Here is a 21,251-nt window from a genome sequence, read left to right on the forward strand (position 1 = left end):
AAGATACGATTAATTTTGTCACGTTTACAAAGGCATAAATTGAAGTTAGCGCTCCTAAATGGCTTTTTATATCTTGAAGTAGAATATACGCTGCTTGACATTTTTGCTTCAGTTGCGTGCAACCCAAAGTGGTAGTATATAATTTTATCATCTGCAGAGTGATGGTGTTAAAAATGGATACTTAATAAGAATTCCGTATTTGGTATGGATTTTAACATGCAAACGGGTGCCCTCTGATATGGCGAGCGGGCTATAGTTTCTGGTCCTGTCCTGTGCCAACATATTTGTTACTGGGAAAGGATAGAGCGCTTCTCCCTTTCGCAATGATCACCTCTTTCAGAGACTATATTCAGCTTTTATTGTTGAAGCCAAAGTAGTGAGGAAGAAATATTGTAGGAAATATAGTCCTGAGCGATCAGGGTGTTTATTGGAAGCCCACACGGATCATGTGCAAATTTCACATTTTATGTATGATGATACAGACAATTCTTTGTATTAGCCCTTAGCTGGGCCTTTAGTTAGTCAACAGGATGATTAGGAAGCATTAAATGAGAACAATAATTCTATGTAAAGTTCGTTAGCGCATACTAGTGACTGGTAGGCTCTGGTTTTGTATCAGTTTGTGCTTGCTTTAGCATCTAGTTGTTGAAACAGAGAACTACTTCTGAATTTCACGTTGTGTAGAATTATAGAATACCTTCGCTGGATTGGGCAAGGATGGGAGGTTTGCAGCTTGTGCGTTTCTAGCTGCGGCAAAGGAATTTCCATTTAATGAAAGGATAAATGTGGGGGATCAACAGAAGGGAAAAGCCACAGAGAAATACGGAAATTTCGTGATACCGTGATATGAGACTGTACCCTCTTCGGGGATCTCTGTAATATCTGCTACAATAATAGATAAGTGCCTAAAATAAAATAGGGTATGAAAGGGAACAAATAAATCTGTGGCGTTTATGGTGATGGAAATTGTGAGTCAGCAAAGGACCAAGTTGAATACTGTAATGTACGCCGTTGGTGGGCTTCCTGGATGGTCATTATTGTTTCTAAATGGTTAGAAAAGTAAAGGCAGCAAATAATACCTTTTCTTCCTCCGGTTTGCTACATGAGTTTATAGTGCAGCAAAAGCTAATACATTGCTAAAAGCCAATTTCTAGATTTCCATAAAACGATCGTATACGGTGTACAGCAAGGCAGGCGTGGTATGGAAGAACTCTGCTGTAAAATGACAGCTTATTTTTGTCATTTGATGTACCCGAATGCAGAAATGGGCCTCATCAGATCTGTATATAGGATCTATCCTTGAACGTTATGTAGAGTATATCTTGTTTTGCCCTTCATCTGTGTGCTTTAGTATAGACGTCTGCTTAAACTATGTGGCTACTTTTATACTTTTCAGCTGGACAATGTGGTGGTATTAAGCTCTCTTTTTGGGCTTACAGAAATTTTAGTTAATTTTAAAATTTTACAAAGAATCATTGTGTAATAAATCATATTTCTTACTACTTTTTTAACAATCGGTCATTTTTCTTACCGCATGCCTGCTACATTTTTTATTGCCCAGGGACAAATCTAATACAAAAAACAGTGTCATAAAAGTGTTTTATTGTTCCCTTTAGCTGTTTTTCTCCTTGCCGAAGACAGAGTATAATTTTGAAAGAGTGGATTTTTCCTCTTTTGAATGAGCGATTCAAATAGAGTTTCATGAGAGAATTTTTATGTTGTTATGCTCACAATTTCAGTATGTAAGAATAGCCTTAACGGCCCTAGCAGCTTCAGTCATGCTCTCCTTAAAAGAGAAGGTGTGAGAAAATAATGAAGTAGCGAGAGCCGTTTGGTTTCTGGAGAAAGTAATTTTTATTTGTTGTCCTGTAATACAGTTTGGCTGATGGATTTAGGTTGACTGCTGACGCCGGTTAGCAGGAAGTGGAGAATCCTACCAGTAAGCTGAAGTGTTGTGTTTTACGGTGGGGAACAGCATTTAAATCTGAAAGCGGGGCTTCTGCCACCCTTATTTGTATTGTTTTGTTTTAAGGAGATTTTCAATCAGAGGATGAGAAGGCTCTTCAGTTAGCGTGTTTCTCGTCTCTCCCTGTCTAGCTGTGAAATTGAGTTTTGCTTTTTCAGAAATCGAACGCTTCTCATTCATTGCTGTGAGGTATGAGTTATTTCCAGGGTTTAGTTTTATTAAGATTTAACGGAGGATGATAAATAGGAATTAGTTTATTTCTAAACGTAGTTATAATGTTACTTAGGATTTAGAAAAACTTTATAGCTGGAAAAAAAGCATCTTTACAAGCTTGTTAGGCTGTGCAGTACCATTGTTCTAATGCACACAAATAAGCAGTGTGTAATAAGGTCTGCATTGACATAGTAGCTTGAAAGAATTTATGAAGTTACTGTTTTATGTCAGACCACCGAGTTCTGGGACCATAGTCTCTGAAGGTGTGAAAACTGCTGTTTGAAGTGCTTTGTTGTTCCTGAGTCATTAAAAACTGATTCAGATCATGAAAGGACATAATTGCTAGCGCAAATTTTATGACTCTTCCTCCGAGTTTTCCTCCAGATTTACTTTACACGTTTACGTATTAACTGTGGGGTTAAATCATAACAATAGTAAAGATTTTGAGGTTGAAATTGCCCCGGACCTTTTGAACATTGCTAGTACCATTAATGGAAGCGTTGTCGGCATTCTTTTTAGAAGCTTCCCAAATGTGAAACAGTGAGATGTGGATTGCTGAAGGGTAACTTCTTGAACAGCAGGAGAACAGGGGTTTTACAGTTTTTGAAGTGAACAGCTAGGGGGGTTCTGTAAGAAGTACAGAAAACATTACAGATGTGATAAGGAAACCCTCAGAAAAATGGGAGGCAACGTTATTGTTGCCCATAAAAAAGTAGGAAGAAACAAGGACGGGATGTATTGATTCCAGCTGTAGTCTTGAATGAATTCTTGCATTCTTCAATCAATAATTGAGCCAAATTACCAAATATATTAGGTACTTAAAAAAGTGGATGACAGCACAAAACAACTTAACGTACTGCTCTGGAAAAGTGGATTCTGGGAACTGGAACCTGGAGATGTTGAGAAGCTTGGAAAAATAAAATCAATGTGCAAGTGTCTCAAAATGGAATAAATGTTTAATTTTAGGTAATCTGACTTGGGACCACTAAGCCCTAGCCAGTTGTGCAGTCCTCGTTGCTGCAGAAGTTAGTTTTATATCTGCTAGCATGAAATCTGATCTTTTTCATATTTGTCTTAATACATTTATTAATGGTCATTCTACAGTCCAAAGAAAGAAGTAGAAAGATCCAAATATATTCCTTAAGAAAAATTAGAGCAAACGTTTCAGCAGCCTTCATAGGGAAGAGAGCAATGTTATCAGCAATGTTTGAGGAAGGAACAGAGGTCATCAGGCCCATCAAAAATCTAAACACTCTTCAATATTTAATTCCCCCGTCGGTAGTATCTAATTGTATCTTGAATGTCTTGAATGACTTTGAAGGGCTGTTACGCACATTTATGACTTTGTGTGTCTGTGTGTGGGGAAAATGGTTTCTGACATCTGTTCTGAATGTGTTTATCTGTAATATTAATTCATGCTCACTTGCCTTGTCATCTGTGTTGGCCTGAAATTAGTTTAGATTATCAGAACTATTTAAGATTTTGTGTGCTTCTGTCAAATCCTCTCCAATTGCCTGCTTGCTCAGATGTGATGATTCTATTTTAAGCCATTTCTTATATTTACGGAGGAGCTGACTGTCTCAGATAAGACTTTGCTGAATATTCTGAAGTCTCAGTAATTCAGTTATTTTCACCTGGGCAATCAGAATGCGTGCCCTCTGCCAGCTGCCACCTATGGTTGAGATTCAGACGTCCCACTGCAGTATCAACGGGTGGTTTTGCCATCTCTGTAGATATTTTAAAGGAACTCTATAATCCATTTCAGACCAAACAATTAATAAAAATCAGGCGTTTGCATTCTTTTCCACTCTGCTTGCTTGGAGATAAGTAATTGCTCCCATGAGTAGATTGGCCATGAATAGATTGATGTTTAAGTTAGTGCTTAGGTCCCTCCCTGTTTAGTCAGGAATATAAGCTCGATTGTCGCGGTCAGCGGTCCCGTGTACATTCCCGGCTGTTTTGCTGAATAAGAAAGAATTAAAATATTTAGCTAAATTAGACATTGAATTGGGATTGTTGACGGCGAGAGGAACGCAGCTAGCTTATTTCTTCATGTTTCAGTCCAAATATGAGGTGACCCTTAGTTGCCAGAAGAGCAGGAGAAGCGCTCAGGCCCGATATGAACTAAGATAAAGTAGATAGCATTCTGTTCCTTTCTTGCCTCCAGAACCCCAGCTGGGCAGAATGTAGACCAGGGTCTAAGACATGCAAGAACCAACCAAGCTTCCTTGGTACACACCTCTGGGCTCTTTTGAAGTGCATTTTCACTGCAAAAGAAAAGTACTTGGAAAAGCCTCTGATCCAGTCAACGGTACGGCTGCTCTGACAGAGGCACAGGGAACCCTTACTCTTCTATACCATCAAGTACATTGTTTTGTCTTGCTGGTTAACCTTAAATTAATTGGCTTTTTAAGAGCTTGGTGACATACAGTGTTGTAGCACTGTGCATGCTCTTAACAGGAATGGCTTTCAGTTTCGACTTACAGAGGTATTGTACAAGTTTTCTGAAATGCTATGGGAAATTGAAGTTGAGTCGCTTTTACTCAGCATTTTTAAAAGGTAAACAGTGTTTCACAGGTCTTTTATAATAATAAATGCCAAGGCAATCTAGGGGTGTAGTAGGTGTTCTCTCATTGTGTATTCCTAATGAGGAGAACAATGAAAAGTTCTTTAGAGCTTGTAATTATGCAAGTTGCAGAACTGGAAGGTTACTTTTTTTCTTCTATGCTCTTTCAACAGCCTTCAAGCTTGAAAACGTAAGAAAGAGTCTGATTCTAAATGGAGACAGTTCATATTTGAGTTGATAACAAAGGAACAAAAGCAACAGAGTATTTGCAGAGAATTTTTTAGAAAAGGTGACAGCTGTAGTGGTACAAAATGGATAGTCAGGGTAGTCATCTACGGATGAAATTCAGAGGTGGCAAATAAGCAGTGAAGAATTCATAGGACTATGATGTGATACTGAAAACTAATCAGCGGCTTGTGCTTGGGAGAAAGTGCTGTTAGAGAGGAGCAGTTGATCTGGAGCTTGGGACTTGTGATGAAAGTTAACCCTGAGAAGCCATCCCTTTGGCTAATTGCAAATGTTTAATTTGCTGTGAACTGATCACAAGGTAAAATGTTGACTCGCTGGGATAAAAAGAGCCTAAAACCCTTTTTTTTTTGGTGCAGAAAGTTGTATAAGGACTATTGTAACTAAAAGATGCTGAGAAAGATGCAATATTTTTTTACAGGTTTGGATGAGAGGGAAATGCAAATAAACAAATATTAATAAAACGTCATAAGACAGTAGTAACAATCCACACTAAAATGTGGTATCTATATAGTGCCTAGCTTAACACACTGCTATGTTACATCGGTTCGGAGTAGTAGTATCTACTAATAATAATCAAATATGAAACCGATACTGTGCATGAGTTCAAAGGAGAATCATTATTCTAAGGAAGCAGGAAATAGACTAGGATGTCATAGTCTTAGGGGAAACAGTGACAAAGAAGCTGTTATAAAATTTGTTGTCTCTTGGATATTATCTAGAATGCCAACAGAATAGTAATCCTGCTTGGGGAATATAAATTAGATGCTGAATGGATAAGTCTGGTGAGATGGGTTCCAGTGTTCAGTTTCGATTATAATTATAAAGACAAAAATGAGAAGTCAAATACTGTGATTGCATAAATGGCTACAGGCAGTGTAACTGCACCCTTTTTTACCAGTATAGAATGTACCCAGCCTTGACGAGGCTGTATTTGGAATACTTGAGTGGTTTTTACCAGACTGTGAAATGAATGAAGACTAGAAGGGATATCTGCAGTTTTCATTAACAGAGTTGGTTCTTTTTTGCAAGTTGGTTTACAGTGAAAGAAGGAGCTAACTGAGCACAAGGAGCACACCTTGGTTGTTAATAAAATGAATCTGAAGTTTAACTGTAGAGTTGGACAGTGACAGCGAGATAGTGTTCTCCTTGCTAACAAGTGTTACATTTTCTTAACAATGATCTCGCAACCCACTGTTAGATGATCAGACTAATAATATTGGAGTGCATTAAAAAGATGAAACCGGAGTTTTAAATTAGTAGATGACTGAAATGCATGTTTAAAAACAAATTAAAAAACCCTCAATGAACAACAGCTTCAGGACAGCCCTATGAAAATGTGCTTACTGTAGCTGAAAACTATATTTAGTATAAGCTAAAGTCTTCTGAAGTTCTTTAAAGATTATCAAAGCAAGGGATATGAACAAAGATCTGAACCTGGCGTTTAGATTTTAGAAGTCCACGTCACTTTTTTCTTTGCTGTCTTTAGGGCATGTTAGGAAAGTTTAGGATCAGTGAGCTAGAACTTCTAGTTTGCTCCTTTATGACCATGCAGAATTGGCAGAAGCTGGTTTTGTATTGATATAAGTGCAAGCTGGAATACAAGTAGGTGATGGTATGTCTGGGTTTCTGTTTTCCCTCCTTCCAGGAGAGAAAATCCAGAAAATATAATAAGACTTACCAAAATGGCTATTTATAGCTCAGGGAAATAGATATTGGCTCTTGGATTTTAATAGAGAAAAACACATCAAAAATACACCAACGGGGGAAAAAGAATTCCTGTTGTCAAATTGTGTAAGGTATTTAGTTATCTCTTACAGTACTTCTAGCGGAGTGCCTTTAAAGAGATAAAGTTGCAATTACTTTCACTTTGGACTTCAGCAGAGGGAGATTTTGACACGTCGTTGAGAAATATTGAAAATCAGGAAGACAGAACTTCAGCCAGTTGTGCCTTTATAGAAGGAAGAGAGAAAGTTCATCGTGTTTTTAGAAATGACTTCGTATGCGATAAAAGAAACTGTTCACAAAGAAACTACTGAGAATTTGTGTCAAGGAAAAAGGGGAGATTAATGAAAATTCTCCCCTACAAAACATGATGCATGGATTAATTATAAACTGTAGAAACAATCCAGCTAGTTTTTGATGAGTTACAAGGCAGTGTGTGAGGTTGTTTCGAGTACCAATACAGTTTTATGTTGTAACGCAATGTTTCATTTTTGCTTTTCTGAAAGCATGTGCGATTGTGCATAATAAGAGAATTGCGAAGGTGTTTTTTTTTTTATATTACACTTTATTATCCTTTTGGTGTAAGTTAGTGTTACACTTCATGGCAATTGGAGATAAGGTGGCGTTTTATGCTACATGGGTTCAGTAGAAGACTAACGTATTGTCATGGCTTCCTGCTTTGAAGTTGTCTTTTCTCCTGACTAAAACTAGTCATACAAATACATTTTTTGAGCAAAGTGGTTTTCTTGAGAATGAACTGATGGAGGAATCCAAAAAGCCTGTGTGCAGCGGATAGGTTTATGGAGAGCATTTCTGGAATGCAGCATGCCAAAGTTTTTTAGACTGATACAGTCAATGTATATTAAACCTGAATATCGGGAATAAATATGTTTTAATACCGGGTTGCATGTTGCTTGTATTTCAGGCCATAACTTCTGTGCAGAGGGACACAGATGTGGTGAAAATTCAGAGTGCAAAAACTGGAACACAAAAGCTACTTGTGAATGCAAGAACGGTTATCTCTCTGTCCAAGGGGACTCTGCGTATTGTGAAGGTAAACAAAATATTCAAAGACCTCTCCCCTTAATAACCTAATCGGAAACGTAGTATTAAATAAATGGTTGACAAAAAAATTTCATTGCAGAGCTTAGTTTCATGATGGGGAATATCACCAGAAATGCCCTTTCTGTGTGCATAAACACGGATGGAAGAGTACAGGTGGTGCTGGACCATTCAGATTACCTATCTATGGGCATACTTCATTGTTGTTGCAGTTATGCCTCGGGACACCACAGTCATGCTGTCATTACAGGTTTTAAAATACTGTTTTTCAGACAGTAGTGCCTACCTTCTAAAATGTTTTTTAGGGAACAACATCTTTATAAGATGCATTAATTCAGGAAGTGGGATTTCTGCTGACTTTTGTGAGAAAGGTAAGTGCGAAGGTGTACTGAGGCTTGAATATAGAAATGATGATCTGCAGTCCTTCCTGAAGTACTTCGGTGGGCCAGGTACTTTACTGAAATGGTTTTCCTATGGTACAGAAGAGACCTATTTCTTAGCTGAATATAGCTGAGGTACTTCTGTTGATGGATTATTCCATCACGGGAACAAATGCAATGGGGCATTATTCTCCTTTTTGTTTCTCGGTGTTTTCTAGAGCTTGCTGTTATTTGTAGCTATGATGTACTTATTAAAAACTAAATTGATGAATCAACATGTACCGCATTCCTCCCTGCCTTTGCATTGTGGGGTTTTTTGATGCCCTTGTATGTCAAGCTGCAGTATTTAATCTTTTGTCCGTCACAGGAAGTTTTTGAACTACTTTGTAAAAAAGTATTTCCCTAGATTCTTTTTTCCGATAGTACTGGTGATGGAAAGGAGATGGCATTTTTGACAAGCTGTTAAAATATAGCGTAAGAACTGGAAGACAGGATGAAAGAATAAAAAAGATGTGCATGGACTGGGCTTAAATGATCCCACTTTCATAAAAAGACTTTTTACTGTCAGGACCGCATTACATAGCGGTTTATAAAGCTGCTCAGTAAATGGCAACTGTAAATCTTATGGTATTTAGTCGGTTCTCTACAAACAAAAATTTGAACGGCCCTATATATGCACTTTCAGTGACTGGGAAAACACTATACACATTTCTTTTTAAGGTAGGCAGCAGATAAACTGTATACAGAGAAACTCTTTTGTACAAATAACTGTGAGAAGAGCTGCTCTATACATTCTGCAAGGACTACTTAGAAATCAAAAGAGAGTAACAAGGCTCTTTGTCAGCTATGATACAGAATCCAGTATTTGTTCTGGTTCGCTGTTTTAAATAAAATCTGTGCTTAGTGTCTTTATTTACCTAGTAGCAGACTGTCTCTTTTTTCCTCTGCGGGAAAAACTTAAACATCTTAAATAATTTTGGAGTTGTTGGTGGTGCATTAGTGGTAGTGGTGGGGAAAGGAAGAGTTTTTTGAAGAAATTAGCAAGAATTACAACATATCTGGTCTACGTTGCATTAAATTTTGGAAGGGCAAATCGAATCCCTGACTTCTGTGCACTTGGGTCAAACGTGAGGCAACAGAACGAACGCAGCTGCTTTTGCTGCCTGAGACCATGCGATAGATAAGAGAGGCGCTTTCTGCATGTTATGAAAGTTTAAATTTGCTAGGTGGAGAGTAGGTCTTAGGAAGTAATGTGGAGAAGAGAAGGCCTTTTAGCAAGGGGAGCTACTCATCGGTTAGCCAAGAGGTGACTCCTTTCAGCCCTACGAAGAGCTTCCTTTCGCTCCTCAGAATGGTTTTCTGCCAAATTTCTTCCTACGCCTCTTTAACCTCATTTCTCTCGTTTGTGTGTTTAATTTGCTAAATAGAATAATTTCATAGCTGGCTATGTAATGTTCTCAAATGCATAGTGATGCTGTGATTTAAATAAGTGAGGTCAAAGGCATATATCTGAAGGTACAACTTGGCAGGATGTTGGTACAGTGTAGCGGTGGATTTTTTCTTTGTTGTGGAGTTTTGTTGTGTGTACTGTGTAAGAATTAAATATGAAAAACACCTGAACAGATAGTAAACATACAAAATACCTGTGGAAGCGAGGAAGATATCATTCTCAGCTGTAGTTTTGAATTTGTCTTCATCATTCCTAAGCCTTTAAACTGTAAAGACATGTAAGATAACTCTTTCCTTTGAGACGCTGAGGTTAAACTATTTCATACTCATGACGTGCTGATAAGTCGCATCTTAGTTCAGAGTGCTCCAGATCATTAACTTGGAGCTTTCCAGATTTCTCATCTCTCATTTGAAGTACTTGTGCATGTGAATTCTAATGTATTGGTAGTATTTTACCCTATCTATGTTTTTGCTGTTTTTCCCGCTCACTGTTACTCACAGTTTTATCATGCTGGACCTTATGGTGTCTATTTGATCTCGTGAGATCTCTGAAGACTTGCGTTTGCCTCTACTTTGCTTTTCGACATGTTTTTTTGTCTTTTTTTTTTTTTTTAACGTTCCATATTCACATTTGCAATATAGTGGAAAAAATTAAAAAGGTTCTAACTTCTGTCAGAGAATTGGCATTAGCAAATTTGTAATACAAATAAAAAAAAAAAAACGAGGGGCTTTTACTATTCTCAGGGAGATTTTTACATTCTCAGTAACTAATTTTCATTTATTAGCTCCTCATGTCACAATATACATGTAGGATAACCACTCACTATATGCATTCTGTTTTTGAAATAACATAGATGTGTTTAGGGAAGACAGTTTCTGAAAACAAACAAGTAAATGAAGCTTGTAATGAGTGAAGGAGATAAGTGGAGATTCTCCATGTTCTGTAAAAGCAATGCATTTCACTTAAAAGCAGAAAAGTTGGGTTGGTTTTGACGTTTGTGGACTTGTGTTGCATACATGAGACATAATTTGAGCACAGATGCATAGGGATATTTCTATTAATCACGTTGACTGAGGTTTAACTGCTGATGGGGATACTTAGGCACAAGTGTTGAACTAGTGTCGCTTGATCTCTGCCACATACGCGTGGATAAATTCTGGGAACCGCACGAGGAGCTAGCAAGTCCAACGTCTGCAGGATGTAAGCATTGAAGTTGTAGCAGCATATGCGCACTTGCAGCTATGAGTTTTTAACAGATGACAGGTGAGTGAGTGCCTGTATTGAGAGCCGAAAGTTGCGTGCATGAGATTTAGTTACAGACGGTGCAGCAGTTCAGTGGCAAAACCAGGACCGCAATGGGGAATTCATTGGAGTGAAGGCTTACAGCTGTTGATGTAAGGAGTGTAAACAAGCTGCGTGAATCTGAGTTGGTCTTTTAGCAACAGATAACAAAATAAAGCTATTTTACAAGAACACAGAAAAAACCAAAACACCTTCTCTGGCAGAAGCAGCCTGTTAGGCGGTGGTTAGGACAGGATATTTCAGGTGAGTCTGCATTGCCGTTAAAGAAGAGGCCGAAAGTTCGGAAGCCAAATGTAGTGTTGAGAATTTTTTTTCCTTTTTTCTTTTTTTCTTTTGTCCTCCTTTACTGGTAAAATTGCATGGGTTAATAGTGACAGGAGAAGATCGGTGAAGGATTATTTGTGTGAGATTAATTCAGGCGATATAGTTAGTTTCCTTATATGACCTCACGGTCAAGGTCACCTTAGTGCTGTTACCTCAGCTTAAAGAGTTAATGAATTAAATGACTTAATGTTTGTGAAAACTCTTCCCATTTTTTGTCCTGATAGAATGCTCTAGAACCACTCATGACTTTCATTCAGAAGGAAGTTGACTAAGTCACTCTTTCCCTTCTGTGCTCCAAACATGTTATCTTAATTTGTTGTTAACACATTATTGCTCATTTCAAAAAAAAAGTCACACAAGCTATGGAATACTAGCCAAATTTGGAAAATCTGTTCATTTTGTAGTGTAAGGAAGAGTTATGATGATTTTCCTGGGCTGGCAGATTTTGGGGAGGTGGCATAAAGTTGACTGAAAACCTTGGGAGCAAACGGAATGCTCATTTAGCCCTGAGCATGGACAAACACATGCGGTGTGGACAGACCAGGCAAATTGTCCGCCTGATGTGCCATACTGCTGGGCGGTGGTCTCCTGTAGCTTCTGCTCCCTTGTTAGGCATCCGGTCTCCCTTCTGCCACAGCCTGCTGCTGCACGTGGCACCAGGAGAGCTTCAGGCAGGCGATGCGGTTGGGGTTAGAGACATCTCCAGTATGGCCTGGGAGCTCTCCTGTCAGGCCCAGGACTACGAGGAGAGACTATAGATAAAGCTTTGTATCTCACTTACTTGGCAATAAAATTCTTAGGCTAATATTTTTCTTCCTCGTCCTTTTTTTTTTTAGGTCTGTTTTATGTATTTTGATTTAGAGCTCTGCAAGTTAGCTGGCTCGGTGTTTGAGCTTGTAAAGCAAGAGATCCCGTTCTTACTTATCCTACGTTTCTACAATATCATTTCCCAATACAGGTGTGTTGGTTAATGCACGTACGTAAGGCTGTTAAGCTCTCAACCTGAGAGTAAGCTTGAAACCTCAGGATTCTGCTGCTAGTTATTTTAAAAATTAAACCACATTTAATTTCCTTGTAATTTCTAAGTATGCTCCAGACACACGTACAGTGGACTTTACTGCTTTCTGCTTCTTCTCCTTTGAACGTGATGATGTCAGATGTAGTTGGGAATTTGTTTACAGAAAGATAGATATGTAAAGATGTTAAAAAAATCCTTTCTGAGGATACATTAATGAAGGTTTGGTCAGAAAATGTTTGTTTTCTGAAAGTCACAGAAAAAGATATAATTGCAAAATGCAGAGGCAAAAAGGTGTTTTTTCCTATTGCCACAGAAATTGGGAAAAATTAGCCTTTAAGATTAAGGATTTAGTTCCAAATGCAAAGACCTTGCTATCAGCATGCTGTAATGAAAAACAAAGGTAAAGGTTTACTTATGTTGCAAAACACAGAGGAACAAGAAAATCTTTCATCGTACGATGTGGCTTCTGTTACGGTTCTGAAGATGAGAGCTTCATAAAGCTTACCTTTAATGTTTAATCCTTTGACTCATCACATCCTGTAGGTAAATACCTGTTTAATGTGCAGAACTTTTCAGGAGCACTTTAAAGTGAACAAGAATGAACCCAGTCCTGCATATGGCCTTCAGAGTAAAAGTCTGCTGGCAATCCACTGAGCTTCCGCAGCTGATGTTTTCCTTGCTGTGTAAAGTACGTTGAATTTTGTTGAATTTTCCCCATCCCCTCTGTAGTGATTTCATCGCAGCTGTTTTAATTTCACCGCGTTGTGGCTTGGGAGGTGACATTAACACTCCGTGGTATCACATAAACCTTCTGTGTGGCAGTGATGTATGACTGTGGTTTTGGATGGTGTCCATTGACTTGACTTCTGGGTCAGCTTTTAATGATAATCCTGTTTGCACTCTCAAAAAACCTGCCTTACAAGACGCCCATATTTTCTGCAGTCGTTATTTGTTGTATGCTAGAATAAACTTATGTTCTGTGCTGCGTAGGTGTACACATATGCATAACTGTACGTATCAGATACTTCATGAAATTACCTAAAGTGTAATGGGACAACTGCTGATGGCAGATGACTATGTTCATTGCAAACGCATTGAATTTTTCTCTACCCTGAAACCATAGCAAGGAGGAGGGCAGGGGAAGAATCTAAAAATGTTACAGTCAAGATCACCACCTCTGCTGCAAGGACTACCTCGATGGCAGTGTTTCAGTTAGAACCAAGTACTTACACGGAGACTTAAGAAAAAAAAACAAAACAAAACAAAACAAATCAAACCAAAACCCCAAAACAAAGCAAGAAAAATCCCCAAACCAACCACCCACCTTCCAAAAAACCCAGGCAAACAAAACCACCCACCCACCCTTTTTATAAAGATGGGACTTGGTGCCAGGTCGTTTTTTTTTTTTTTTTTTAAGAAGAAGTTCACAATTGCTTCGGTGGACGCTTGTTAACCTACTTTCTAAGACTTCTGTTACCTGACAGTGTCAATTTTAAACATCCCCTGATGTACATAATCCCATTTATCAGTGAAAGTCCCTTCTCTTGGTGATATAATGCAAATAATACATTTGTCCTGCCTAGTGTTTTCTTAGAGAAAGACTGTTTATTTTAAATCTTGACCATTACGTGAGCTCAAACTCATCTTCTGTAACATGATCAAAAGATGGGCGCTTGTCAGTCAGTCTCCTGCATTTGTGGGTTTATGGACTTTATTAAATGAGACTGCAGTTTCCTCGTGCTGTCAGCTGTTAGTGGAGGAGGCTGAATTAAACCCAAACTAGATCCTTCCCCCTGCCAAGTAAATGTGTATGTTGAAAGGCAGAGATGATATACTTGCTAGTGGACAGAAAGTTTTCAAACAAAATGTTACAATTTTTATACTAAGAAGATTCAGGAGCTTGTTGGAAAATGGTCTTTATACCTTATATGGACCTAGATGCATTATTTGTGTTATCAAAACTGCTTTTATCTTTACAAATGAATTACTTTAAATTCATATTCCAACTACCAAACCCTGGAAAGTGAAATTATTTGCCATTCCCTGGAGTAACTTCAGTTCTTTTGGTGTAATGTGATGCTGAGATCTATATGAAAATAAATTTTAATTTCTAATAAGGTAACCATATGTCTCGGAGTTGTTGTAATAACGTGTCATAAATAATTATGGCTCCAAAGAAATTCAGCCTTGCAACTGTCAGTTCTTATGTTAGTAACTTGCATTTGACTAGATTACAATCATTGCTATTGAAGACAAACATCTTCACCGCTTCAAAATGGCAATAAAAATGCTGCTCTGAGGCTGTTGAGATGGAAGATGCAGAGATGGAACGGACTGCCTCTCTCTTGGACAACCTCTTTAGGAGGTGGCCCAGAGTTTATGAATGCCTCATAATCTGCGCTTTCACAGCCTTCAAAGCCCAGTGGCGTGTTGTTGGCTACTAAATGTAGCTGAATCTGACTTAAAGGCTGACCAGTAGGAAAAAAAATGTACTGTACCTTCCTGCTGGCTCAGCATCTTTATCTTTACACTATACTATAATGACCCTTTATAGCAAATTGTCCCCACTGCGTGTTCCAGCACTGAAAGAGGGAGAAAGCCACGCCATAAATGGTGACACATGTATGTACCAACCCTTGGGAACAGAAAGAGCTCTTGCTGCTCTTTACCCATTAAGGCCTTGTATCGATCCTGATATCGCCAAAATTCCCTCTTTAAATTATGACACAGTATAGCTCCTGTCACATTTCTGCTGACGTCAGTGAGGAAGGGAAAAATTTGCAAGAGTTTTTAGTGGAGGTGTGGCAGTTTAGAGTAGGTAAGTGTTTGCAACAAACAGTTGGCAGGAAAGGAAAGAAAAATTTCTGTGTTCTTGTAGCGATGGTCAGAAGTTTGCTTGTGGCTGAGCTGGACTGTAAAATGCTGAGAAATGTTTGTATGTAATGAGGAAGTTTTGCTTGAATTTGAGTGGAAGCCGCTTACCAGGACTTTTATACGTGTTGCTAGAAATTGTGAGCTTAGCTCTTAAAACTTAGACGTCGAGGTCTTGAGGTTTTGCCTTTTTTAAAATTAGGAGCATAAGTAGAATTGGTCAAAAAATAACATACGTGTGTCTATGCAAACCAGTTTTCCTACTGCAGCAGGAAAGGCTTGAGTTAAGCAGGATCTGACAAGAGCAACTTTTGCAGGGGGCTGTGAAGTCAGCGTGAAGACTGCAAGGATTATACTGAAATTGCGTGTTAGGCAATTTTGGTGTGCTTTTGGGTCGTAGGGTCCTGTCTTCCGTTGACTTGCTGTGTTATGGACCCAAGTGATGTATTTACTTTTAAATTTGATCCACTGGCTTCGGAAGAGACCCCGTATATGGGAAAGGGTTATGACAAGGCAACAGGCTCTTCGGTGCTGTGAGTTAGCATAGTTCGACAGCCAGCTGTTTTCAGCTGGAGGTCTGTCCACTTTAGAGAGGAATTCAGGTGAGGTTCCCTTCTTCCTCCCCAAAAGTACTTGTTGTTTTATCAGACGGTGTAAGGAATCTTCTAGAGGCCACTTCTCCTTCCTGGTAGCAAAGAGCATTAACGATTAAAGTTGACTTTAAAGTCTTTTCTGTTGAGAACTGTTAAACGAGCCGTGTCTGAATTCTCTCCTGTATGCAGGATTGCCATAGACCCTAGCTTCTACTGTGGGAAATACACAGAGTAGGCTCGAAAAGGATAGCTTCAATATACCTCGTACCGCTGCCTTTACTGAGCTGTAAACTGTGAATCTTGGGGAGAAGGTATGGGATTAAGTCCTACAGCCAAGTCCAGCTAGCTTCAATATCACACAACAGCAAGAGCAGTACATTTGGAGAACATGGTTTTAAAGCTCTAGCAAATAGAAATGTCAATCAACACGAGATAAGATTACTTTGGCTGTCTTTTTCTTTGGTTATGATATCTGTTTTGTAAAGGACGTCGTTACTCTAGCGTGTATCACTAATTGTTTTTCACTGCCTGGAAGGTCAATTCTTTTAAAAGCTAGTGGATGTTCACGATTTAAGTTGACAAGAAAATCCAATAGCAAAAAGTATTAACTGAAAAACAAATGCCAGTAATGGAGCAGCACATTTTTTCTGGATGGCCGAGCAAGTCTTGTCTAGCATGATTTGGGGAATATTTCTGGAATGGATTCTGGTTACGGCTGGGCAATTGCTGCTGTTTTGAACAACTGTGTACCTGGGGTTAGATGGGTCCCATATAACCAAATGTAATTCTGAAGTTAGCACTGCTTACAAAAGGGGCTTGGACCAGAAAACCTCCAGAGGTGACGTCCAACCTAATTTTTTTAGTGGTTCTCTTATCCTGTACTATGTTTTACATTGAGAGCATTGGAGGGATGTTAGATGCTGTTGACACTCTGTGGTTACCTTTTGCAGTGCTTGGGAGTGCAGAGGGGGCAACTATTTTGCACAGTTGAAAGTCTTGAAAAGAGAAAAAGATAATTTCTTTTAAATGCTGGTACTTGCAAACCTTTTTTTCAGCTGCTTGAAAGAAATTCGATGCAGTTTTGATGCTCAAGCTGTCTCTCCATTGCTCTTCAAGAATAGCTTTGAGGGCATGGAGTCCCTTGTCCAAAAGGAAGTTGTGTGCTTGTCCTACAGCGAGATCTGTTACAAACTGAAGCGAACACCCTGCACCTCCCATCAGTTTTGGGAGCACAGGAAAAACCTTGATTCACTAGAGGACCCATGTGAAGGACTTAAAGGACTCTGATCTCTGCCTAGAGAGTGTTGAGTCCTGAGGTAATGGATGCAGTGAAGTACGCGTAGAAAATAATTTTGTTCAGGTTTGTGTATAGATTTTAGGGTTCTTGGGGAAAAAGAGCATTAAACTCCTCAGGGATGTTCTCATTGCTGCAGTGTTTCAAAGAAATCTGGTTGTTTTTTTGTTTTTTTTTTAACCCTTTTAAGCAGTTTCAACAGAAGTACAAGTGGGTCTGAGGCTCTGGTGCTTCTTGAACAGATGCTGAGCCATAAGCAGGTAGGGACCCTGTGGGACACAGTGGCACTTTGCCTGCCCGTGAAGGCACAGCATCCCATCTTGGGAGAAGGTAACAGAGATGAACGTTGCTACAAAGAAAGTGAAAGTGGAAGGCTAGTGGAGAGGATGGGTTTTGGGGAGCCAGGAAACTTATGGTGCCCAGGGTCTGTAAAATAAGTCACAAATACAGAAGCTTTGTTGTATCCAGAGAATGACATCCAGCAGGTGTTTTGCATTGACCAGTTGTATGATTAAAATTAAAAGCTTTTTCTACCTAAAGTTAGTGGCAAAAGAGAAACAAAAAAAGGACAATGAACCAAACAAAACCCCCTGTCTCCTCACAACTGTTAATTTTTTCTTTTTTGAAATTACTGAAAGAAATTAAGTTTTTATCCTTCAGTCAAAAAAAGTTAAATGGAAAAAATAATCTGGTTTCTGCTGAAATTATTTATTTTTTATTCTTTTTAATGGAAATTTTTTTTTTCCCTTGGTAATAGTGTAACTGGGGGCTGTTCCAGTAAATGTTATGTGTTGCCTTTTTCCTTTTCAGTAGATGGAAAGCCAAAATTGGTTCTAAAAGTACAAGAGTCTCTAAATCCATGACAAATGTCAGTTTATACGAACACATTTTTTCCCCGCAAGATTTAGTAGGCGACTTACTGATATGGTTCTGGGTATTCAAAGCTAATGTGCATGCAAAAAACAAAGCACAAAAGTTAAGAAATCTTTGGAAAAGATGGTATTGCTAATGTAAGGCTTTGCTATATAGTTAACTCTCTACTTTTTAGCGTTTCAGCATGCGGATTTTACATCCTTTTCCGGAATTTCTCCTTAGGGCTTTTATTCAAGTTAATTTGGAATCGAGTTGTGTGCTGATTGTAGAGGGCGTGTCTGTATTAAGTGCAAACCATTGTGAATCTATTGAGCTTTTGACATAATCCAGATGTAATGTAGTAGGGTTACACTGGTGTATAGCAATTTTAATACATCTGCTTCTGCTCCCCACTGAAATCGAGGCATATTCGTTTTATATATTTCTGTTAAGTTTTATTTTCAAATAATAAATCCATCCCCTGGGTGATTTTTTTTTTTTTTTTTAGTGCAATTCACTTATGTAAACGCATTCATAAATATAGAGAAGAAAAAGAACAACATATTGTTTTCTTATTCTATTTCATGAAGAGCTATTTTTGAACTGAAACAAAAAATAAGACTGCTTTGTCCAACTGCACTAGTAAGAAAAGGAAGCTTTACCTGGGCCTTCATGGATGTAGGATCTGTGCATTTCGTGGTATATATCTGTGCAGGTTTCTCTGGTTTGGTTCGCTGTCTGGAAAGTGGGATAATAGTGTTAACAAAATCCTTAGCGTTCTTGCTGGAGTATTGTGAAGTTTACTGGATGAAGATAACTCGTAAGGGAGAGCACAGTAATACCAGAAAATAGACTGAAGTAAGTGTAGAAAAGTAAACAACCTGCTTATATAGTAATAAGTTGTTTGTTTTTTTCTCATTTTTATCTACTAAATGTTATTGTCAGCGGAGGAAAGGCATTCTATAAAATATTTACATACATATTTAATTTTTAGAAAGATCATTCCTCTTAGTCTGTAAGATTTTTGACAGACAAATCAATTTCATTTATGTAGGTAACTGCCTCTGAAAAACCTCTCAAAAAGTGCATTTTTCTAAGACATCTACCTCTATTTAATAATCTGCTTCTTTGTACCAGAATCTTTTTGAAGGCTGGAGAAGAGAGGTAAAAAAAGTTAGAAGGAGACTTTGATCCAAGTAATTGAAATTAGTACATAAATATGTACAGCGTCTACTAACATCAATATAAGACTTACCTTTGTATCCTATTGATTTGCTGACTCTTACAATATTTTTAGTATTAATTTTTTTTTTTTCCAAAAAGATACCTTACCATTTTTCCAGTTAGTGTATCTGTTCTTCATATCTAAAGGGCAAACTTCAAAATACCCTTTGGGTGTTCCAGAAATTTTTTCGCTGTCTGTTCTTCTTAGCACTTTCTTAATTTCCTCCTTTCATTTCTAGATTAGACATCTCAGTTTTCCTCCTCACTATTGATAGTTTATGATTAATTGCATTTTATTAACCTAATTTTTTTTTTTTTTTTTTTGGTATTGGTTCTGTTGAAGATGTTGCTGTATTTGTATCTTGTCCTGAACTCCCTCACTGCAGCTGTATGTGCCTCATACCAGTTGTCCCTGTAGGGATCACTGTGCTTCAATAATAGAAAATGATTTTCTCTCTACTTACAGGCTTACAAAAGTGCTTGAAAATGATTAGGATGAAATTGGCTCTGTTAAATGTGATAGGTTTAAATATTCTCAGTTCTAATTCCGTGGGTTTTTTTTTTCCCTTGATCTGATTTCTTTAAATACATTATTGTTGTGCTTAATGTGCAGTAAACCAAACCAAACCAAACCCTTTCCCGTGAAATGCAAACTCCTGTTTATTTCTCATCTTCCTTAGGATTGTTTACCCCTCATCTTCATTTTCATTATTTTGTTTCCCTAATTCTTATGACTCATATTTCCCCTTCAAGCTTTCACCAGAGAATGCGTCTGTACGCATTGGTAGCTATTAGCGCTGAGATAATTATACGAATACCCAGTAGCTTCTTCAGCCACGAGTATGAGTTAGCGTTAGCTCAGAGACACGCTGGGCTTTGCAAAAAGAGAGAGCTAATTTGCAAAGAGTTTGCGCTGAGAAATTGCTGGTTGCCTCAGGGCTGGCTCTGGGCGTAGGCAGAGCGGGCGGTTATCCCGGGGCAGCGGGTCTCCGTCAGGGCGGGTTGGCCGTGTGCTTACTCTGCTTTCCGGGCGTTGGAGCCCAAGGGGCAGTGCTTGGTGGTGGGCGCTCCAGCTTCTGCTGCCCAGGGGAGAGGTCGCAAAGTAGGGCCTGTCATCATGGTGGATGTTCTCGAAGTAGCTGTTGCCATTCCCGCTTTTTCGGTTTCCTCAGAAGCAGATCACTCGGGTCTCTGTTTCCTTGCTTTCCCGTCCATAAGGCAGTAAAACTCAATGTTGTGCAGAGCTTATTCAGTGCTTCACGATGTCATGATTATGCTGTTAGTTGGCTTCTGCAGGACGCTGTGGCAGCCTGAAATTGCTGCTGCGGAATTCCCGTTTCCAGAAGTAGGAATGATCCTGATTATTTTCTCTCCGTGAAGCTCTGCCTTACCGCTAGAACACGGGCATTGTTTTCCGTTGTCGGTTTCTCACGCAAAATGGGAAGAATTTTGCAGTACTGCTATGGACTTGTTTCTTAACTGACAAAATGGAAAATTGGGCGAGTGTCTGGGAAGATCAAGGTCATTGCTAGAAAATAGGATCTGCATAACCAACAATTAGGCTGATTCAGACTCTTAAGACACTAATTGTAGAGATGCCAGGTTCATGGATGTGAATTAGTTTTCAGTTGAGCGCTCTGTTTCCCTGGAATTTGAAGATCTGTTTAAGAACCGCTGTGTCGGTAATAAAAAGTTTCCTCCGTTTACTTGGGCACAAGTGACATTGACCTTTGAATGTCAGGCCTTCCACTCTGTTCTGGAGCTGGCTTCGACCTGTGTTCCCCCGTAGGTGACTTTATTTGCTTTGTGGCTTTCAGCCTAGCTGGCTGAATCGGGGCTATCGTGAAAAGGTCAGCAGCGAGCTGAAGCGCATTCAGTTTGTGAAAGAATGCGAGGCACAATTTCCAGTCTTTCTTCTCTCTGAGAATCAATTCCGAGCCCGGCGCTGCCACTGTGGGTGGTTTTCATCTAACGATTTTTTTTTTTTTTTCCTGTACAAACGGTGATATCAAATTTGGCTAAAAAATGACACGCCTTTGGGGCTGGGAGGGCAGCTGGTGCTTGACAACACAACGGCTGCAGTGCACCAACATGCCTTTTAGTAATTAGCACCTTGCTGTTTTCACTGTCAGTGCTATCCTACATAAAAGGCTATAAAACTTTGG

General features: G+C 38.9%; 1 protein-coding gene across 1 annotated transcript in view; it reads left to right on the forward strand.

The window, feature by feature from the left end:
* Positions 1-21,251, forward strand: part of NELL1 (neural EGFL like 1) — a gene marked incomplete at its 5' end in the record, with an annotated part of 294,771 nt that overhangs the window by 86,171 nt on the left and 187,349 nt on the right. The window contains one exon of the mRNA XM_082485407.1: positions 7,642-7,770. Coding sequence (XP_082341533.1) covers positions 7,642-7,770 — 129 coding nt within the window. The remainder of the gene's footprint in view (positions 1-7,641; positions 7,771-21,251) is intronic.

This window comes from Vanellus vanellus (genome assembly GCF_965231255.1).
Source record: "Vanellus vanellus genome assembly, chromosome: 6".
Lineage (NCBI taxonomy): Eukaryota > Metazoa > Chordata > Aves > Charadriiformes > Charadriidae > Vanellus > Vanellus vanellus.